Here is a 19639-nt window from a genome sequence, read left to right on the forward strand (position 1 = left end):
CAGCTTTATAAAAACCTCAAGGCACTTTTTTCTCTCAAATTTGGCTTTATTTTGAAAGCGCTCCTTAGATAAGATTTCTTAATATTAGAATAAGTCTAGCATAACTAGTTTTCTGTTGAAAATACTGATGAAAAAATTTCTCTCTATTGTTAGTTTAATAGAAAAAAGAAGACGGACACTTCTAAAGCTACAACCATCTATATTTCACAGTTCTGAAGCTTTAAATTTGCAGAGGTTTCTGCAGGAATTTTCTGTCTCAAAGGGGCACCAAACAATAATAATTTTTTCTCCAGTGGTAAGGGAACATTAGCTGAGTAAAGGTAAGAACTACCAAATCTTCCTTAAATCATTTCAACATTTTTTAGTCAGGAAATACCAGAAATATTCTGGAAAGCTAACTGTAATTGTTTACTTTTGGCTGGTTGTTGAGACAAGAGAGAGGAGAACTGTTCTTCTAAAAGGAGACTAGTAAATTAATGAAGGGAGAAAGGAAAGAAGTATTACATCAACCTCAAGGAAAGCATATGGGGCTTTACACATATATATATAGTTGTTAAAAAGAAATATTAAAAATATGATTCATTTTTTTCTCTTAATCTAAATGGCACTTTCCAAATCCTAGATACCCATAATTAAGCACAGAGACTTAACTGTCTAGGTGAAGACAGACACCACCTCTTCTCCAAAGATCAGCATGACAGATTCTAAACAAAAAAAAAAATAGCGCTCTAGAAGAAGAGAGGAACAAGAGAGCATAAAGTTTACAGCTTCAAGTATTCACACTGAAAAGGAGAGAGCGGGGAAAAGCCCAACACTGAACAAGTGCCCCCGGCATCTAATCACTTACTGTCCTCCTGGCATGTGCTAGGAAGAATGGGGCAGGGTCAGTATTCCTGCATGAGAAATGAATTATGACATCTTAAGAACAGACGTAGGAATTTTGCCTAAAATGTAGACTAAACTATTTATTTTGCGTTGTAAACATTCGAACTCATGAACATGAAATTATGCTGAGAAATGAATACACACAGGGACAAAGAAACATGTATTCCCAATGAAGAGAAGTTTACCACAAAGCAGTGTTTTTTCTTGCCTACACACGAAATAGCATTATTCTGCATTGCATCATTTACATATTAAACAGACAGTAACTTCATTGAGAAAAAAGAGGTTTACCACACACACACAGAAATCTCATCACATCTGATAAAAAGAAAACTGAGGAAGAGTTAGACCATCTCTCTTCCATCTATTACTCCTTATAACTGCTAGCAAGAATGTCCAAGTTCCAAATCTTCACCTTCTCAGATTTCTAAACACCTTCAGATTATTCTGCACTCTCTGCCCAAACACTAATGCAAACTAGTGAAGACTTATGCTTGAAACAGGGCAGAAAAAGTAGCATTCCTGGACACAAAAATCAGAGGATGGATTCCGTACACAGTGGATGAAAACTGACCAGAATCATGTAAGTGGACAGAAAAACCACGACCTTATGAAAAGCTGAACTCTCAACTTCCTTTGAATCTTCAAAGGAAGATTCAAATGTTGCACAAGTCATAAATGTTGCACAAGTATCACATGATAAAAGCTCAGGTTGGAGAAATACTAGTGACCTTTATGCTCTTTTTAAACTGGAAGGTGAGGAAGGATGAGGGGATCCTACAACTAGAAGACAGAACAGGTCAAAAGTCATTTAAAAGATTTTCTTAACAGTGCAAAGATGAACACAAAACCAAAATCACCTCCTGAGGACAAAAAGCACTCTACTCTGAACCAAAGAGCTGAGAATGAAGACTCTGCCACCTTTCTGCCAAACAGCAGCTTGCTTTGCCTGCTGGCTCTGTGAATATAACTTCCTACCCAGCATTAGGTGAGTAATAGCTAAGGCAGCCCCAGCCTGTCCAGACTTTGCAGAAACCTCCTCACTCTACAACCTCCCTCTGGGACCACCACAGCTAAATATTCTGCTCCAGCCAAAATCAAAAGCTATGGCAACTAAGTATGCAAATAAGAATCACCTAGGAAAATGTTCAACAAGAACCTGAATTTAAATGAACACTAAAACAAACCCCAAACAAACATGAACATGCAGTTTACAGTTTCAAGCTACCTGCCTCAAGGTCGGTATATCCACAAGCAATAATTATTGTCTATTACATACTACCACTCTAATTACAGGACTATTGTCCAGTAGCTAACAAAACAAACAAAAATGTTCTTCATATGCTTGATGCTATTTTAGAACACCTTGAAAAGCTCTCTTAAGGCTGGTAGCTATCAACATATACAGCTTGTAATAATGTTGCCCTCTCCAAATGTTACATTATCTCCCATGAAATGACACCAAAAATCCAAGCCTGAAGGAGGTTTTGAGTATGTATTCACCTGAATATATAACAAAAAGACCCAGACAAAGTACCTAATAATTTTGATGAAAGAAAAAAAAAATATCTGGAGAAGACAGAGGGGAAGACAGCAAGCAATGCTGTATTGTACCATTGGTAAATAACTTAAAGTTTGTATTTTTTGAACCCAACAACACACTGAAGTCGAGTTCGATTCAATACCTCTGCTTCTGCTGTTATTTCTATTCTTCCAGCTTTAGTCTGGATTGCCAAAACAGGCAGATTCACACACAACAGCCATTCTTTTCTACACTAAAATTTTAATTTTGGATCAAGAAGTGCCTTTTGTTTCTAAACACTCTACAAGATCACCACAGGCACAAACTAATCTTCACTTGTTGCATAATCTGCAAGATGCTGGCAATCTGAAAAAAACAACAACAAAAAAAACCCCAAAAAACCCAACCCTCAACTAATTAATTCACCCAGATGCTGCAGTGCAGATTACCTAGGATCATCTGGGAGAAAGAATTCTGAGCAGTATAAAGCAGAACAGTGCTAATGAAATGAGTTTGCACTATGATAATGTTTGTTCCATTCTAATTCCCAGCAACTCAGATTAAACAAAAAAACCCCCAAACACCCCATCAAAGCAGGGTATTTTTTTGTGCAAACACCACAGTGGTGTAACTGTGTCTGTGTGTCCATAAGGGACAGCAGTGGAAGGTTATGGCACAGCCATGAGCCCAGGAGAGCCAAGAGCCTGATGTGCACAGCTCTCACCCAGCGTGGGGAGCCACACGTTCAAGGCTCACACTGAACCAGAGGGGGAGAAGAGCTGGACTGCCTTTCCCACATTCCACATACGTGGTCTCACCACCTGGGTGTTCATCACCCCTGCCCAGCTCTTCTCCAAAGTCATTTATTTCTGGAAACGCTTACACTTGTTCCAAGCTTGAATGAAGTGATTTTTGATAAAGTTTTTCCTCATTTCTCAGAAACGTTCACTTCCCGCGCAAAACAGGCATCCATGAACAGCAAGAGAGGACATTCTACCCAAGTGGCACCTCCAGTCCCCACTATCCACAGCAGTCATAGCAACATTCCACAATTTATAAACAGATTAAAAACGGCAAAAAAGGTACATATTCAAAATAGTTATTATCTAAACAAACAAAAATTTCCTCAATTTCCGATTATCTCTAAAAGCTTATTTGTAGCTGCATTACCTCAGTTGGGCCCTCTTTTAAAGCCCCTTGCAGTTTTCCATCAATACTACAGCAGTCTATCCCTCTGTTTTCAAGTGTCTCCAACTAACATTTAGAACCTCATTGCCACAAATCTCCCCAAAACAGCATGCCATCTATGCAAGACTAAAACAAAGTTTCATTTTTATTTTCCAGCTACACTTGCAGGCAAGGGATGTCTCTGAGCAGCTTCTGTGCAGTCTTCTAAAGCCAGTATCTTTAATTAGGCTTCCTTGTCTTGCTCAGCATTGCATGCCTCCTTTTTGCTCGGCTGAGGTGAGGTGAGAGCAGCTCTCTCGGCAGCTGCTTCAGTAAATGAAAACACTAGACTTTGCAGTATCTGGGTAGGTCAGCATACGGTCAGAAATGAGTTTCACAGCAGGCTGTTTTCCCCACCAGGGGATCTTAATGTGAAGAAGATAGAAAATCCCTACGAAGGGACGCGGAATCTTGTGCCGGGGAAGCAGGAGGCTGCACTTGGAAGTGGCTGTCAGTACAAGCTTCATGGTATTTCCCTATCAAATAATGTCTCATCCCCTCCTACAAACAGCTTTTCCGTAAAGCTTTTAATTTTATCTCCCGTATCAGGCATAAATGGGGTGAGCTCTGACTCGGTGAACTGAAAATGTAATGGGCTTGTCTCATCCGTTTATGGGCAAGTTTCATTCAATTATTATTGCAGAAAAGAACAGGATAGAGTTGAATCGAGTTACGCTAATAGATAATAAATGTAAACATAACTCCACAGTGCCATTTAGTGACTTTAAAGACTACTCCTATAGCAATCAACCTTGTAAGACTCTTGACAGAATCATAATGCTGATAAAACACATGGCAGCATAAGACTATTTAAACTCTTAACAAAGCCATGATAATACTAACAGTAAATGAGCAACTCCCATAAAATATCATTTAATAATCACGCCCTGATAAGATTTAAAGTACATATCACCATTGTTATATGAAAAGAACATTAAAGGGTTTTTTCTTTAACACATGTAGCAACCTAACAGGTTTTAATTACCACACCTACTTCAGTGACGAGCTGTTCCACTCAAACACCCAAACATAATATTTACAACATTGTGTGGTTGTTAAGGATCTTGATGATTGATGGAACCCATTGTGTTGCCATCTTAATAACAACAAATGCAAGTGATTACCAACACGGAAGAGAGAATCTGTGTTTTTATTTTACAACAAAAGGCTGTCCTACAGGGACTCCTTTTCAACGTAAACTAACAAACCTGTGCACATGTGAATGCACTTCAGAGTTTGGCGCAGAGAGTTGAAAACAAAGCCTCTGCTGCTTTAAGGACAACGCATTCTTTTCTATTAGCTTCAGAGAACATGAAAGCTGTCAAAGGAGGTGGTACAGTTTTTCACAACCCTGCAGAATTCATCTTGACCACAAGGATATATCTTAAAACTGCATCAGAAAGATAGGACAGATTTTGTTTCCAAAAAAAAAAAAAGAAAGAAAGAAAAAAAAAAGAAAGCAATTGAGTCATTGAGTCAAATAGGAATACAATACATTTCCTGGCATGGCCACTGAATATTTATATCACTGACGAATGAGACTACAAACGAAGTATCTTACATGAAGCTTTGCCTTGTTAACTGCATGATATGCCAAAACACCTCCTACTGTAAATCACACAGTTTAAGACCAGTATTTCTTGTTTAAACATGCTACTTGTTCAGCAGAATCACCTGTGTGAACAAGCATACATTCATGTACACTAACTAGAGCAGTTTCACTATCCATCTGATAAAGTATAATTTAACAACCTCATTATCAGCATTGTAATTTTCAGACTGCTGAAATACTATATTCGTTGCAAATATTATATGGTTGAAACACTTTAACAACATTGCCCATTTGACACTTCTGTCAGATAAAATGCAGATAGTCATTTGTGCATTGATGAACATGCTTTTAATCCTATAAAGAAACTTTCTCTGTCAAATTATAAGCATTTCAGCACTTGATTTATGAACACTGTAATTAAAACCTTACGCCTTAAAGAAAAACAAACTCTTCATTATAACAACAGCTTTCTTTCACATTTTAATCTTTTTATATTTGGAGTTTGCTTTCATGTGCTGCTATTAGTTATCAGTTCAACATGTCATTTCTGACTGCCAAAACCAAAAAAAGAATATTTCTCTCCATAACCTGGTCAAATCTCAAAGTCTAGGTAAGCACCCAAAGGGATAAAGGTTTATTTAATGCTTCCACAAAGCATTTGTGGGGCGGAAAAAAAAATCTGTTAATTTAACAGGTCGAGGACAACCATCATACAGTTCAGTGCTTCACATTTCTAGAAAGGCCAGAAATGCTGTAAAGTCTGCCAAAACATTTCTTTTTCTCCTATAACTGTAAGAATCAAGAATTTGGGGAGATACAATTCGGCGGAGAGGGGTGAAGCTGCATTGGTGTAGTGATTCTGGTTCAATTTAAATTTCAGACAGATTCTCTAGAAGGGGAAGAGATTTGTATTTTATCTGAACAAATTAATGCATATCATTTATTCCTTCTTACAGCACCCATCAGCAGAGCAGCAGCAGGTTTCGGCTTCCTAAACTCAATGCAATCCAAAATTACGTAGAATTTACACTAAAACTACCATAACTGAAAATTATGCATTTACACATTAGCATCACTTCTCTAACCTCTGTCCCTAAATCCCAGAAAAGAACAATTCATTTACAAGCTAAGCAAGTAATCTTAAATCAAATCCTGAAGCTTGTCAAAAGTAGGATCCTCTGAACTATTCGGTAAGAAACTAATTTTCAAAAAAGGGAAGTCCCAAATCAAGTCCTTGCTGCTGAAGTCCAGGTCTGTTTCACTCAGCTTTATAATAAATTTGTTTTGAAGTGTTACAAACATCTTGAAACAGAAATTAAAAAGAATAATGGCTGAAGAAGGTCTCCCTTGTGGGACTGTTCTGACTCTAGAGGGTTATATGACTTTTTGGCCACTATCTCCAAAATGAAAAAAGTTCCTGAACTCAGCACTACATGAAGCTGAAAAGCTTATTGTGTAAAAGATCAGGAGAAAATACTATTCTTGCAGATAATGAAGACAACTGAATGGAATCACATTACTATTGCTCAGTGGAGGAGTTGAAAATTCACTCCTCAAATATCATCCCTAAAAACATAACAGATGAATTTTGTTATCCTTTTAAGAAGCCACTGGAATGCTCAGCTGGGATAAAACAGATCATGCTGCCCTCTTGTGCTAGACATGCACAGAAATCAACCCTTTTTCATTCCTGCAAGTGACATGTAAGAGCAAGATATAAAGCATTCGCTATGAAATAGAAAACGTCCACATCTTCCTGCTTTACAGATACTTTGACATTCATGTCCTTCCCTTGGTGGGATATAGGTAGAAGAGCAAAGGAAGTTTCCAGAGAGACAAATTCTACACTCAAAAAATAAAAGAGTTTTGTGAAAAAATGCAGACAAGTCAGATGTGATAAAACCCAAAATACTAACACTTCAACTACCCATCAAGCTTTCACGATAGCTGTGTGAGTGATGCAGTAGAGATACCTGCTCATAAATTTGAATTTCAGTCATAATTAAATGGCAATTTTTTCTGAATGCTGGGTAAGACAATACACTTTGGTCGCTTAGGATTATCAGTAGGATCAGGCTAAACACTTAAGAAGGAAAGGGAGAGACAGTCATTTATCAATAAGGTTCTTCCAATGCAAAATATACAGTAATGTTTAACTATTTTTAGACCTACGCAAAATTACAGAAAGGTGAAATCTGTGCACATACAAGTATTTTTGGCTGGGAAGGGAAACAGGAGAGGGGTCCTTTTATTCCTTTTCTCTCTCTGCTGTGAAATCCAGGTTCCAAAAATACATTGACATTCTTGTATCATCTGGGTAAAATGCTAGTTACTATTCCCTTTACAACCTTCCCCTCCCTGTATATTGCTAATGCGATCTGTAGAGAGAGATCTTGGGCTCATGCCTAAACTGATTCACAAAGCATAATTTTTTTAGAAATAAGTCATCTCATTTATTCTCCAAGACTGATTGGATCTACACTGTTGGGAGCTGACAGACATGTCATGATTCACCACGCATTTCCATTTCCTAATGTCGACTCCCTGATGCTCCTCGTTACTCTACTTCCCCAGTAAGAACTACCAAGAGCTCAGGATGTCTATTATTTAAGTTTCCTTCCTCAGCTCTGGAACACAGATCACCATGTGTTCAAAATACTAGCCATGGCATTTTTTAATTACAGATTATTTTTTGATAAATAAAACAGAAAAATTCAGTTCAGCAATTGCTTCTGCTGAGGTCTTAGAGACCTCACACTAATACTGAGAACATGCCGGATGCTTAAATGACAGATCTGACATTGCAATATCAGCTTTGCTAATACGGGATATGATAACTAATAGTTTGGCTTAGCTATTACAATCACAACCCTAGAAAAAGGCACATTTAATAATTTCAATTTCTTTTTAGTATGTGTTTCACAGGTATATTTTAAAAAAGAACAGGGGAAAAAAATACATGCCACCTCAATGCAAGAAATAGTATATGAAGTTCTAAAAGATAAATAAAGAGTAAAAAATCCATGTAAATCAGACAATGAAATACAGATATTACAATCAGATTTCAGAACTGCTAAATGCTGAAATTCTGAACAAGAACATTGTCTCATGTGTCATCTTTTCTCTTTTTTCCTTTTTCATATAATGCAGAAGTCAGAACTGCAATACTTTTTGCATGCCACCCTGACCAAAAGAAAGTTGAAGGGAAAGAAATATATGCATCCTGAAGTTAATCTCCTATTATAAGATATCTGTTGATTAAGAGAAACACACATCTAAGCCAGAACAGTGTGTGAATACCAGTGAGAGGCAGGTTTTATGAATGTCAGTTTTACAATGCACTGCTAATTAGAGCTTCACAGCACTACAAAGCAAACTGGTGTTACTCTACATTGTTGCTGATGTTTTCTATCTAGTTCTTAGTTTGTTGTTATGAGCCAGAATTATGGGAATTCTTACAAGATCATTATATAGTCACTCAAAAATAAAGTTACTGCGTTTGCTGCACACACATACAGGGGAGAGAGAAGAGGAAAATCCCTGACGCATCAACAACAGGATTTCTTCTCATTTATGTTCTCTAACTATAGTTCTCCACTAACCCATTTCCTGAGCTTCCCCTCCAATCTTCTGCAGTGGCCTTGAATGTACATTCCCACACACTCACAGTACAAGCAAAGCATGTAAATCAGCCCTAAACTTCTGCAGTTGTAGGGGTATTTTTTAAGATTAAATTATACACATCGCACTCATCATATCATGGGTATGAAGCTTTTCTCCACATGAGTATCTATTTCCTGAAAATATTCTTTCTCTGAAAAGAGTATTTCCTTTCTCTGAAACAATAAAGCCATTCCTATATATCCTTATAAATTAAATGCCTCCTGGTGCTATGAGAACAAGCCCATGTCCATTTTTTTTCCAAGGGAGTGAAGACCATCAGGTTTCTGATGCTCATGTAAAAGAGAAACCTTCAGCTAGTTTATCAGTATCACCCACTTCCCCACCTTCTTCACTCTGCAGCTTCTCTCTCCTTTCTTTTGAAGAACATAAGGATCTGGACCACAGTTTTACAAAATGCACATTCAGATACAGGAGACACCCTGTGAAAGTGCATCAGAACAGCAGTGCAAATACAGGCCCATGTACAACACCAAAGCCACAGCTAATTGCTTGTTCTGCAAGCTGCATTTAAATACAGTAAGATGAACCATCAATAAGTAGTTTGAGTTTGAAACTGAAAAAGACTACACTGTTCAATTTAAAGTGTTTAAATAAAAATTTAGCTATAGAGAGTCAAAGTAAAAGAAGCATAAGAACCCAACGAATGTGCCAAAACACCATCAAACTGTAATTGTCCAGAAATGGTACAATTTGTGCAATCAAGGAGATACATTAAATACTGAGGGCTTTTTTAACTAATAAACTTACCTATAGGATTTCTGTCAAAAAACAAGACAGGAGCTTTCAAAATGGACTGAAACATTTTGTTGTGCAAATTCTGACCAGAATTGACAAGAACTCGAAACACCAGAAGACTTCTTATTATGCCAAACAGTATTGTAGCCACTGTTAAACCTGAAATGAAAAAAAAACAAACCATGAACAGAGTCTCCAAAAAGATATGAATCTTTCGGAAGAAAAAAAAGTTTTAAAAGAAATTGCACTAAAACCAAATTCTCTGGACTTCTGCATATAGCAAGAATCCAGACAGAAGCCTAGGGAGACTCAGACTGAGTGCAGAACACATTTATCACTGGCTTCAGTTACTATCACAGAATCAATTTAATCAATTTCTCTTTTTCTGTTTGAAAGAATTGGTACTTCATAGAAATGTAGAAAATATCTGTTAACCTATGAGATAAATGTGTATTAAAACTTTCTGCATAACAGCATTACTAAAAAATTCATTTCACAGTACCATGTGTGTCAGCAGGTATTAACAAGTAATACATGCATGGCTATTTACAGACAACCTTGAGTTACTCCCAATCAGCCCAAACCACTCATGCCATTCTTCCTCTTGGAAAACACACCAAATGATTTAAATTACATGTCTTTCACACTTTGTAAGATGCACTCCTTATGCCACATGAAACAGTCCTTCTAGGGAACTGAAGAGCCTGCAGACTCCTTGTGTCTCTTCTGGGCACAACTCTGCTTACAAGACAAGGGTGCTACAGGGCAAAAAACTGAAATAAATGAGATGGCTGTTGCTCTGTTTGCTGGGCACAATCTCCAATGTGGCTGCCCAAATTCCCTATCAATAAGGGTGAACAGTGAAGGTCCAAACTTTACATTTAGCAGAGCTTCCAGGCTCCACGTGATCTGCTTCAGAAAATCAGCACAGCTACCTCAGGTCTTGAGGACATGCTGAAGTTAGACTTCAACTATCAGCGAGGAAACCTTGCCTATTCTAAGGGCAGGTTAAAATCAAACACAATTTAGGAACAGCTATAGTAACAGTGGGAAAGAGGGAGGTTTTAAATTATGCGACATGGCTAAGCTATCCCAATCCTGCTTCCTTCTGTATCCTCTCAGGGAGCAAAAAAAAAGGTATTATCACTATTTCATTTGTCTGCCTGCAGTTAATTGCTTACATTCTGTGATGTGCTGTTCTTAAGAAAAAAGATGGTGGCTGGGATGAGAGCTCGTTTGCTTCGTCCCAGCTGCTGTACTCCAGGCCAGGTAGGAGAAGACAATTTTTCCAAGAGTAACTGTATATACCAGAACAGGAAAGCTGGAGAGGCACAAAGCAGGAGGCTGTGATACAGCCCATTCCTAACAGCAGTCTATGGGAGCAACAGGAGCAGAGGGACCACATCCTGGGAACCCCACATTCCTGCACAACTTTACTCAGGCCTGGAAGCAGCTGGAAGCTGTTGGTATGACCCTCCCAGAACAAAACACCTGAACAGACCTAATGGCTGGGGAGAAGGAGGAACAAGACATGTTGTCAAGTCCTTCACCTGGTCTGTCTCTTTGCTTTCCCTGTTCATGAGCTCAGAACCTCAGTATGAGACAGATAAGCGCCCTTTGCATGCTCTCCTTATAGAAGAGGTGTGGAATTCGTACCTCAGTTCTGGCCAACAGCATTCTCCAATAACAGCAATTTTACTCTTCAAAATCTTTGTTTCACAGAAGCAACAAGGACTAAGAGGAACTACTACAGTGGGGTTCTTTTGTTTTTCCAAACATTGAGAATCAGAAATAAAAATTAAATTGTTAAATTGTTTTACATTGTTTAAGAGATTATAGAAAAAATAAATTGGATTATTATTTCACATAAAATGTATTATGTATTTCATATAAAATGTACTATTTTTTTATAATTTTGTCAACTTCACTTACAATTCTGTGTAGATAAGTCAATGCTGTCTGTTCAACCATTGCAAATATCTCACTAAGTCATCTAAACGTTTCAATATAAAGGTAGCTTTTGTTGTTCCGCTATCTAGAGCAAAATACTCCTTAAAGGATAAAATTTTCACTAACGTGGTTTAGGCTATCTGGTCAGAGAAAGTGAAAATTTGCCACATTTAATCATACTGTGCAGTCCACTGGAACAGTTGATGAAATAAGACATTACACATATAAAATAAGAGCCAAATTTATCTGGCTTCTAAATTGTTGCACAATATTTTCTGTCAGCCACTTAGATCACGTGGATTCCAGAAAACAAACGAAACAAAAAATCCTGCACCTCACCCATGGAGATGTTTCTGAATGCATATTCTTCTGGCATTCCACCTGTTTTCTCACACCAATCATTTACATCTCCATGAAGAAATTACCATGCCATACAAAACTGTACATCACTAGGAGTGTTAAATAGCAGAATCTGAGAGCACGCACGTGATTTTTCTGTGGCAATTTTAGCTACATCTCAGAGCAGTTTTTCAAGATGTTTGGATGCCTGAATGCAAGGATCAACGCCCTTTTCTGAATATTCAGAAGCATAATGCTACCTATTGAAATATATTGAAATGGTTTTTAACAACCTGCTTTGAATACCCATCTAGGATGCCTTTTAAAAACTTGTTCTTTTGCTATGGCACTTCAGAAGAAATGTAGCCATGCCAAGTTTTAGAACAGCACAGAACAAAGATCCATTTCTAATCCCTCTTGCCATCCATATAACACCTGAAGATTTAGCTCAATGACTTACTGATATAGAGACAATAACCACAACCTTAATGTGACTGACTTTTAGAATACTCAGTTCCTGGTTTACTTTCCAAAAAACAGGCAAAACAATTAAAGACTCTACATTCAACCTATTTCTTCTGCCACATTTATTTTATATTATTTATTGCAATCTATTTAATCAGAAAGCAAGACTCGGGCTTCTAATCTGTTAAGACATTGCTCAGTTATTGTTAGAAATCACATTTCCCCACACATTGCTTTGCACCTCTCAAAACTCTCTATCAGATAATAAATAGTTCTTAGACACACACATGCATGTGCAATTACCTGCATAAATTCCCAAATAAAAGCTAAGGTCTAGATGTTCAGTCTCATTTGTTCCATTATTTCCATTTGTTGTGAGATTCAACTTTTCTTGATTTGCCCTGTGGAAATGCACACAGAAGATAACCATCATCAAATAAGTGGGTTTAACTGTTTCTAGATTCCGTTCTGTTGAAATCTTTAGTTCAAAAGGTCTCTTGTATCGATGCTGTCATGCATCACAACACGAACAGATGCAATTACAGTCTACACTTAGCATAAAGTTTAATTTTTTTCCCCCACCGAAGAAGTGGAAGTCAAAGGAAGATCTGAACTGTTCTAGAGCAGGTTCTATTCCCTTTCAAATAAAGAAACAGCACTTGATGGAAAAGGCAGAAACAACTGGCCAGTTTTTATCATCAACTTACCAGTAAGAAAGCCACCAGTCCTGGAGCACATAGGCCACCTTGAGCAAGAGAGGTAAATACAAGAATCATCTTACAAAATTAAAAAAAAAAAAATAGAAAATTAAATTTCCTTGCCATTCTTTCAAGCTCTCTGGGAAAACATCACATATTCAGAAAAGTATGCCATCCAGTCTTTCAAGACCAGCAGCAATTTGCCAAGCACATTAGAAGGTGCTCTACAAAGAAAGAAGTTACCTTAAATTACCTTACGTGTTAGCAACTAAAGGAAAGCAGTACACTTAAGCAAACAAAATATAGTAGCTCTTCCTAATGTATGTTAATTGAACATTAAAGAACTCATTTTCTCAATTCCTAAATTTGCTACAAGAGATTCCAAAATGCTTTTTGATTAACAAACTTTCTGATGTTACCAGTCCAGAAATTTGTGTTTACAGGAGATAATTACCAGAAACAGGGCTGAAGGAGGATGAGAGAGGAGAGGGAGGGAAAAACTCCTTCTGCCACCTTCCTTCTGTGACAAGAGGTGACTACAAACACGTAACAGGGTTATTATCTCAAAATACACTTCTGTTTGCGTGAATTTGAAGTTGTGGGCAGTGTACTACAGAGATTTGATCTTGCTTAGCTATCTTTCCAACAGACTCGATTCAAGGACAAGCAAGAAGTAAAATGTTAAAATATATAGACTATTTTTTTACAGGCAAGAAAAATCATTTCCATGAAATTAATTTGAGCTTTCTCCACAAGAAACAGAGGAAAAAAACAGTAAGGTATTTTCACTCAGCTCACCACTGCTTTAAGCAAGTTTGTAAACAAATTTCCTTGTTTAAAAAATCTTTTACATGCCTGCTACAGTCTGCATCACACAAAACATTTGCCTATGCTCTTCCTCGCTTTCTCATTGTGCTAAACAGTGACCCTCCATCTAAACTGTTTGCATAATCTGCACTTACCAACAGGTGAGCTGTTCCTTGAACACTTCTGTCAGATTGTCCTCCCACACCCAGTAAGTCTCTTTACCCTCCTCAACTGGAAACATTCTGACTCTTTAGGTTTGGTCAACACTACCTTTTATACATTTTACAATTTTCTACTCTTTCGACATGAAGTATGCTGGCTTGTAATTTTTGTGCCGTGTTGTCATCAAAATACTTATTTTAGTGAGGTATTAAAATTGTTGAAATAAGGATCAGTGCAAGACCTCTCAATGCTGGACCAACATTTTAGATGAAACATTACAGCAACAAGTATGCACTATATTTAAAAAAAAGGGTAGGGAGGCCAAAACCTCCCAAACCCAAAATAAATTCAGTATTACTTGTGGCTTCCAAAAGCTTACCTGTGCCAAAATATTAAATACTAAGAGTATAAAAATCACAAAGTAGTTTGCTCCTGCAGTGAAATATTTTCTGTAAACTTTAAAGTTTATTTTTCCCTCATGGCGACTCTCCTCTGGAACTGCAGCCAGTGCATTTTCACCCTGAAAGAAAAAATTCACAGAACAACCCCATCAACCTCATAGTTATAGATTCAGACTAAGCCACTTGGAAGTCATGGTTCAGAATTAGCAAACCATTAAACAAGAGGATAAAGTGATTCTGCATATAAAAACTTTCAATATTGAACTATAGCTATGACAAAAAAAATGAGTCTCAGTGCACTAATATTGAAAAATCTGCTCTGCAAAGCAACACTTCAAGGATTTTATTTGGCACTGCATAACCAAATATAACACAACTTCATATATATAGCCAGAAAATTTACTCTGACGACTATCCAGGCTCTTTTCTTATATACTACCTTCACTCATAACAGCTCCAGAAATTAAGGCTTTTACTTGGGGAAAATGCTGTTTTCGGAATGCAAACGTACGCAACATTTCCTTTCCAGAAATGCATTTAAGGTAAATACTCTCCTACAAGTATCTACCAAAATATCCTTGTAAATATCAACAAAGCACCTGCTAACAGGGAAAACAAGTAAAATGACAAATGGGAAGTCATACTAAGCAAACAATGGATGGGAGACACTGAAAAACAGAGAAGGAAGAAATGATACAGGCATAAAGAAGGTAAAAGAACTACACATATTAATAAAATCAGGATTTTTTTGAACTAATCTTTACAGTATATGTAATATAAAAACCAGTGTCAGTTCAGTGGACATGTAACAGTTGATTTTGTTGCCACAAGACATGGCTGTTGAAGAGCAGTGGAATCAAGAGACCTGACAGACGTGAAAAGAGAAATCCAACCTACTCCTCCACAAAAGGTGAGAAGCCTATCTTGGCTTTTTGTTTCTCCAGCCACCCCACCTTCCCACTTCTCCCCATCCAACAGTCTTAATGCTGCTAAGAAGTTTGCTACACCTCCATAAATTTAAGAGAATTCAAGACTTTAATGGAGTTGCCATTGGGACTTTAATAACATAACTTTACTGCTTTGGAGCATAAAACCATTCCTCAAAAAGGTATTAAAAGTCCATAGCTTTTTGTTTTTTTTCCTTTTTTTTAATCTCACTGCCTTTCATCATAGAGAAGAAATAGAAATAGTATATACCCACAGCATAAAGGTGACAATGATCAGGGACATAGAGGGATTGCTTGTTCCATGGATGCAGTGCTAGCACAAGCCTAGCAGGGTTACAGGGAGCCTGCGCTGTTTGATGTGAATGCAAACACACCAGCAGAAGGCAACCTCTGGTGCAGAAACCTTAGGGTTGCTTTTGCACTGGGCGGGCCAAGAGATAAGGAGGCACCTGGGAAGTCACACTGGCACCACACAAAGCCTTCTGTTTTCACCAACAAAAGGGCTGGGGAGAGAAGGCAGCAGTGTCCCAGGATCACCCCCGCAGGGCCAGCTCAGGATCATGTGGGTATGTTTATGGGTATGTTGATGCCAGCCATGCAAACACAGACTTTGCATAAAGTCACAACTTCTACATGCACTTCCCAGAGCTCAGGATTTCAGGGAAAGTGTTTCATTTCAGCTCAACACTGCACAAACACAGTGAATCCAGCCACTACAGTGGGACTTTAAAGCACTGCTGTCAGAGGACACACTGAAAGAAGCACAGTGTGGTGGCTCTGGACATGTACAGCAATGCTCCCAGCACCCAGCAGAGCTGATGCTGAACTGCACAGATTGACTCTGCTGAGTTTGAACAGCACCACGCTGAGCTCTGAGCTGCCAAGCACAGCCAAGCACAGCTGGGCAGGTCTCCACAGGCGAGCTCTCACCTGATAACGCAATTCAGTAATCCCTGAAATCCCAATGCTGCAGGGAAAGCCCATATCAAAATTTAAGTTAAAAACCAGCCAGACAGGAATCAAGACACTTATATCCTCTGAGCACTCACAGGTGGTTGTTCCACGGCTCCATCTTTCTGTGAGTGGACGGATGAATCCTGGGACAAGACAGAGGACTGCGAGAAGGTTCGGTTCCGGGCAGACTTCAGGTTGGGGGTTCCTGGAACTGACAGCTGCTCCACCACCTCCTCATCTTTTTCCAAAAGGGAAGCAAAGTCGATGCCAGATCTCAGGAACTCTGCATAGGTACCTTTCCCCACCATTTTACCCTACAATCAACATAAACTTTTAGTACCTTCATTATACACTTTCCACAATGGACAACTTCCCTGACCTGTCCTTGCTATCTCTGTGGTTCTGCAGTTGCTGGGCACACATCTCACTGCAGTAGCTGAGCTGAAGTCTCTATGAGTTCCTTACTCAGAGGAGCAGAAACAAGCTCTTTAGGCTCAGACCAGTCACTCTGTAGCAGCTAACAGGGTCAACAAACAAACAGGATGAGAAGAGCCCCAGCTACAGCCAGGGGAGAACCACCTGCCCAGAGAAGCTGTGGGAAACAGCCCAGCCATGCAGCTTTAGGACAACCTGTAAAACCACAGACACAACCACCAGTCTTTTTATGGTGCTCTATCCCAGGGGTAAACACCATCTTCCTTTTCCAATCTTCACAGAACCTTACGAGGAGCAGCACTGACCATGTCCAGGTTTCAGCTCTACCACAAACTCATTTCTCAAGAGCTACTGTAACTTTTAAAGCAATCTGAATGGAAAGAAAAAGAGGAACAGTGTCCTTTTTTGCACCATCACCATGCATCAAAAGTAATTTCAAATATTTCACTACCTAGCCTAAAAAAAAAAAAAAACCAGCAAAAATGCCCCAACTGCAGTCCTTACACTTCCCCTCTGCCTCTAAGTAACTTGTATAACAAAGATGGGAAGGAACCAGCTGTACTGAAGGCATACTCATTCTCAAAGGCATCTGAAACTATTTCTCAGCCTTAAATTAAAAATGGATCTATTGCAAAATTAACACAGTTCTTAGTTCACACAGAAGTGTAAAAAACAAGAACAAAAGCAAAACATTAACACAGTCTCACAGTATATTACATTTGAAGGAAGGAAAGGCTAAAACTTTATTTCAAAAAACCAGACAAAATGTTTGAAGAAGTAAGTATTATTAATTCAAGGTTATTTATATGCATGAGAAAATTCAGAAACAGATTTTTCAGGGAAGGTATTCCAAGAAAAATCAACTTATTGATTAACAACTGTAAAACTTGAAAATCATAAGTAGTCATAAGTAGACAGAAAATATATTTACAAACTAAAAATTAAAACTTTTTGTTTCTCCTTTCTTAGCTTAAAAAGGATAATTACGAAGTGTAAGTATAGACACTGAAATCACTTACATCCTTTAAAATTAGAATCTGATTTGCAGCACGGAGATACTGCAACTGGTGAGTGACCAAAACAGAAATCTTCTGATGTAAGGCCTGACAAATACATCTGCAAAAAGATGAAGAGATTTTAATTATTTCTGGAAAATCTCTTCTATTCAATTACTCAGTTTTTAAAGTAAGAAGATGACCATGCTTACTACATTTACAAAAACTGTATAAAACCTTAACAAACATGTTCCTTATTTAGCTTTTTAAGTTTTCAAGGGTAAAGAAATATGATTATTTCTGGTCTGGGAAAAAAGAGGAGGCAATAAGACATTTCATTAAAATTGTCTTAGAACATTCTTGTAACAAATGTACATGTCATAATCTGAATTGCAAAGAGAGTATTTTAAAAAAATTATAGTAAAGGAAAGAGAAACAAGGGCAAAATACTGTGGAAAATTATGGAGAAATATAGCCAGTAAAAGTAACTTCTTTGAGAGAAGCTTTCAGACCAGCTGTAACACTGAGCCACAGAGACATCTGAAGAATTAAACAGTACTACTGATTTAAGAAAAAAAAAAAAAACAGAACATCCCAAAATTATCTGTAAGTGTTTAGTTTTCCAACTGGTTCACTAAGGCTTAGTTTCATCATCCATCTAGTTTTGGAAGTACTGCTCTGTATAGCTGAAGAACAGCAACTAGGTGAAAAACCCAATTCTAAGTGTATAACAATCTGTCAGTGTGTTCTTTTCTCACTTACGATACAGAGAACCCACGGAAAGCCTTCTCAGCAGGGGATGTGACTGGTCCAAGAGTTCAGACATCTACTGGAGCCTGCCCAGCACTGCCAGAACCTTTCTATCTGCTTTTTAAAACCCCACATGGTTCATCTTCCCTGGGATTGTCCACTGCTCTCAAGAGGCACACTCTGTCAGACTGTGAGCGCACGTAATGCATGACAACAGGACAAACTACTGCACAAACTCCGATCACCACTGCTGCATTTATTGAATACACAAGCACACACACATGGGCACGCAGTCACACGAGACCCAGACAAAGAACACCCAAAGGTTCTTCAGCAAAGCAAGATGAAGGTACTGTGAAAGCTGCATGCTCTTCCCCAACTAAGAATCAATTCAAAAGTAAAAATGTTCCTGGCAGAAGTTAAATGGGTTCTTCTCCGTCTTTAAGATTAACAGAAATTTCAACATCCCTGAAAATGTACTCCAGGGACAAACTACCCTTGCCATTACAAATTTTTTCTCTGAAGTTCAAGTTTATATCTTTTGGTACAATTTCAAGCCACTACATCCCCAAGGATATAGGCCCCAAGACCCTATCTCCAAGGGCCGCTAGACCAGTTCATTCCTGTGTACAGAGAGTCCCTTCCTTGTCCTCTTCCAGACATGAAAGAAAAACAAATAAAAGTAATAAAGAAGTCTCCCAAACAGACTTTCCTTTTAAGTTGCAGATAGGTTTCTTTCTCTTTTGCCTCCCCTGTCCTTGAAACTTGAATATTCCTGCCCACTTGTACTGGAATATGAAGCTAGTCTATACATTTTTTGAATAGTACAGAATTGAAACATTATTTAGCTGAGACCTTACATGTACAAAACATAATAGGAGTATTATTTTATTTGTACTGCCACATGTAGTACTGGTCATAAATCCCAGGGCACCATTTCTTCAACAAGAGCACGACATTGCCTAGTCATACTGGGTTTGTGATCCACTATACATCTCCTTCTCCATATAACTACCACACTACTGATCCCTGCTCATTGTACGTTCATGGACTCAACACTTTGCACTTTTTCCTGCTGCATGCACCTAATTCACATCCAAAACTTCTCAAATACCTGTCCAGTTCCAGAAC

The 19639-nt window shown here is 38.1% G+C and overlaps 1 protein-coding gene across 3 annotated transcripts in view; it reads right to left on the reverse strand.

The window, feature by feature from the left end:
• Positions 1-19639, reverse strand: part of ABCC4 (ATP binding cassette subfamily C member 4 (PEL blood group)) — a 140233-nt gene that overhangs the window by 79318 nt on the left and 41276 nt on the right. For all 3 annotated transcript variants that reach the window (XM_063392307.1, XM_063392306.1, XM_063392308.1), the window contains exons 14-19: positions 17783-17879; positions 16424-16642; positions 14406-14546; positions 13067-13104; positions 12663-12760; positions 9618-9764 (exon numbers count right to left, since the gene is read on the reverse strand). In XM_063392307.1, coding sequence (XP_063248377.1) covers positions 9618-9764; positions 12663-12760; positions 13067-13104; positions 14406-14546; positions 16424-16642; positions 17783-17879 — 740 coding nt within the window. The remainder of the gene's footprint in view (positions 1-9617; positions 9765-12662; positions 12761-13066; positions 13105-14405; positions 14547-16423; positions 16643-17782; positions 17880-19639) is intronic.

Source organism: Prinia subflava, chromosome 3, assembly GCF_021018805.1.
Source record: "Prinia subflava isolate CZ2003 ecotype Zambia chromosome 3, Cam_Psub_1.2, whole genome shotgun sequence".
Taxonomy (NCBI): domain Eukaryota; kingdom Metazoa; phylum Chordata; class Aves; order Passeriformes; family Cisticolidae; genus Prinia; species Prinia subflava.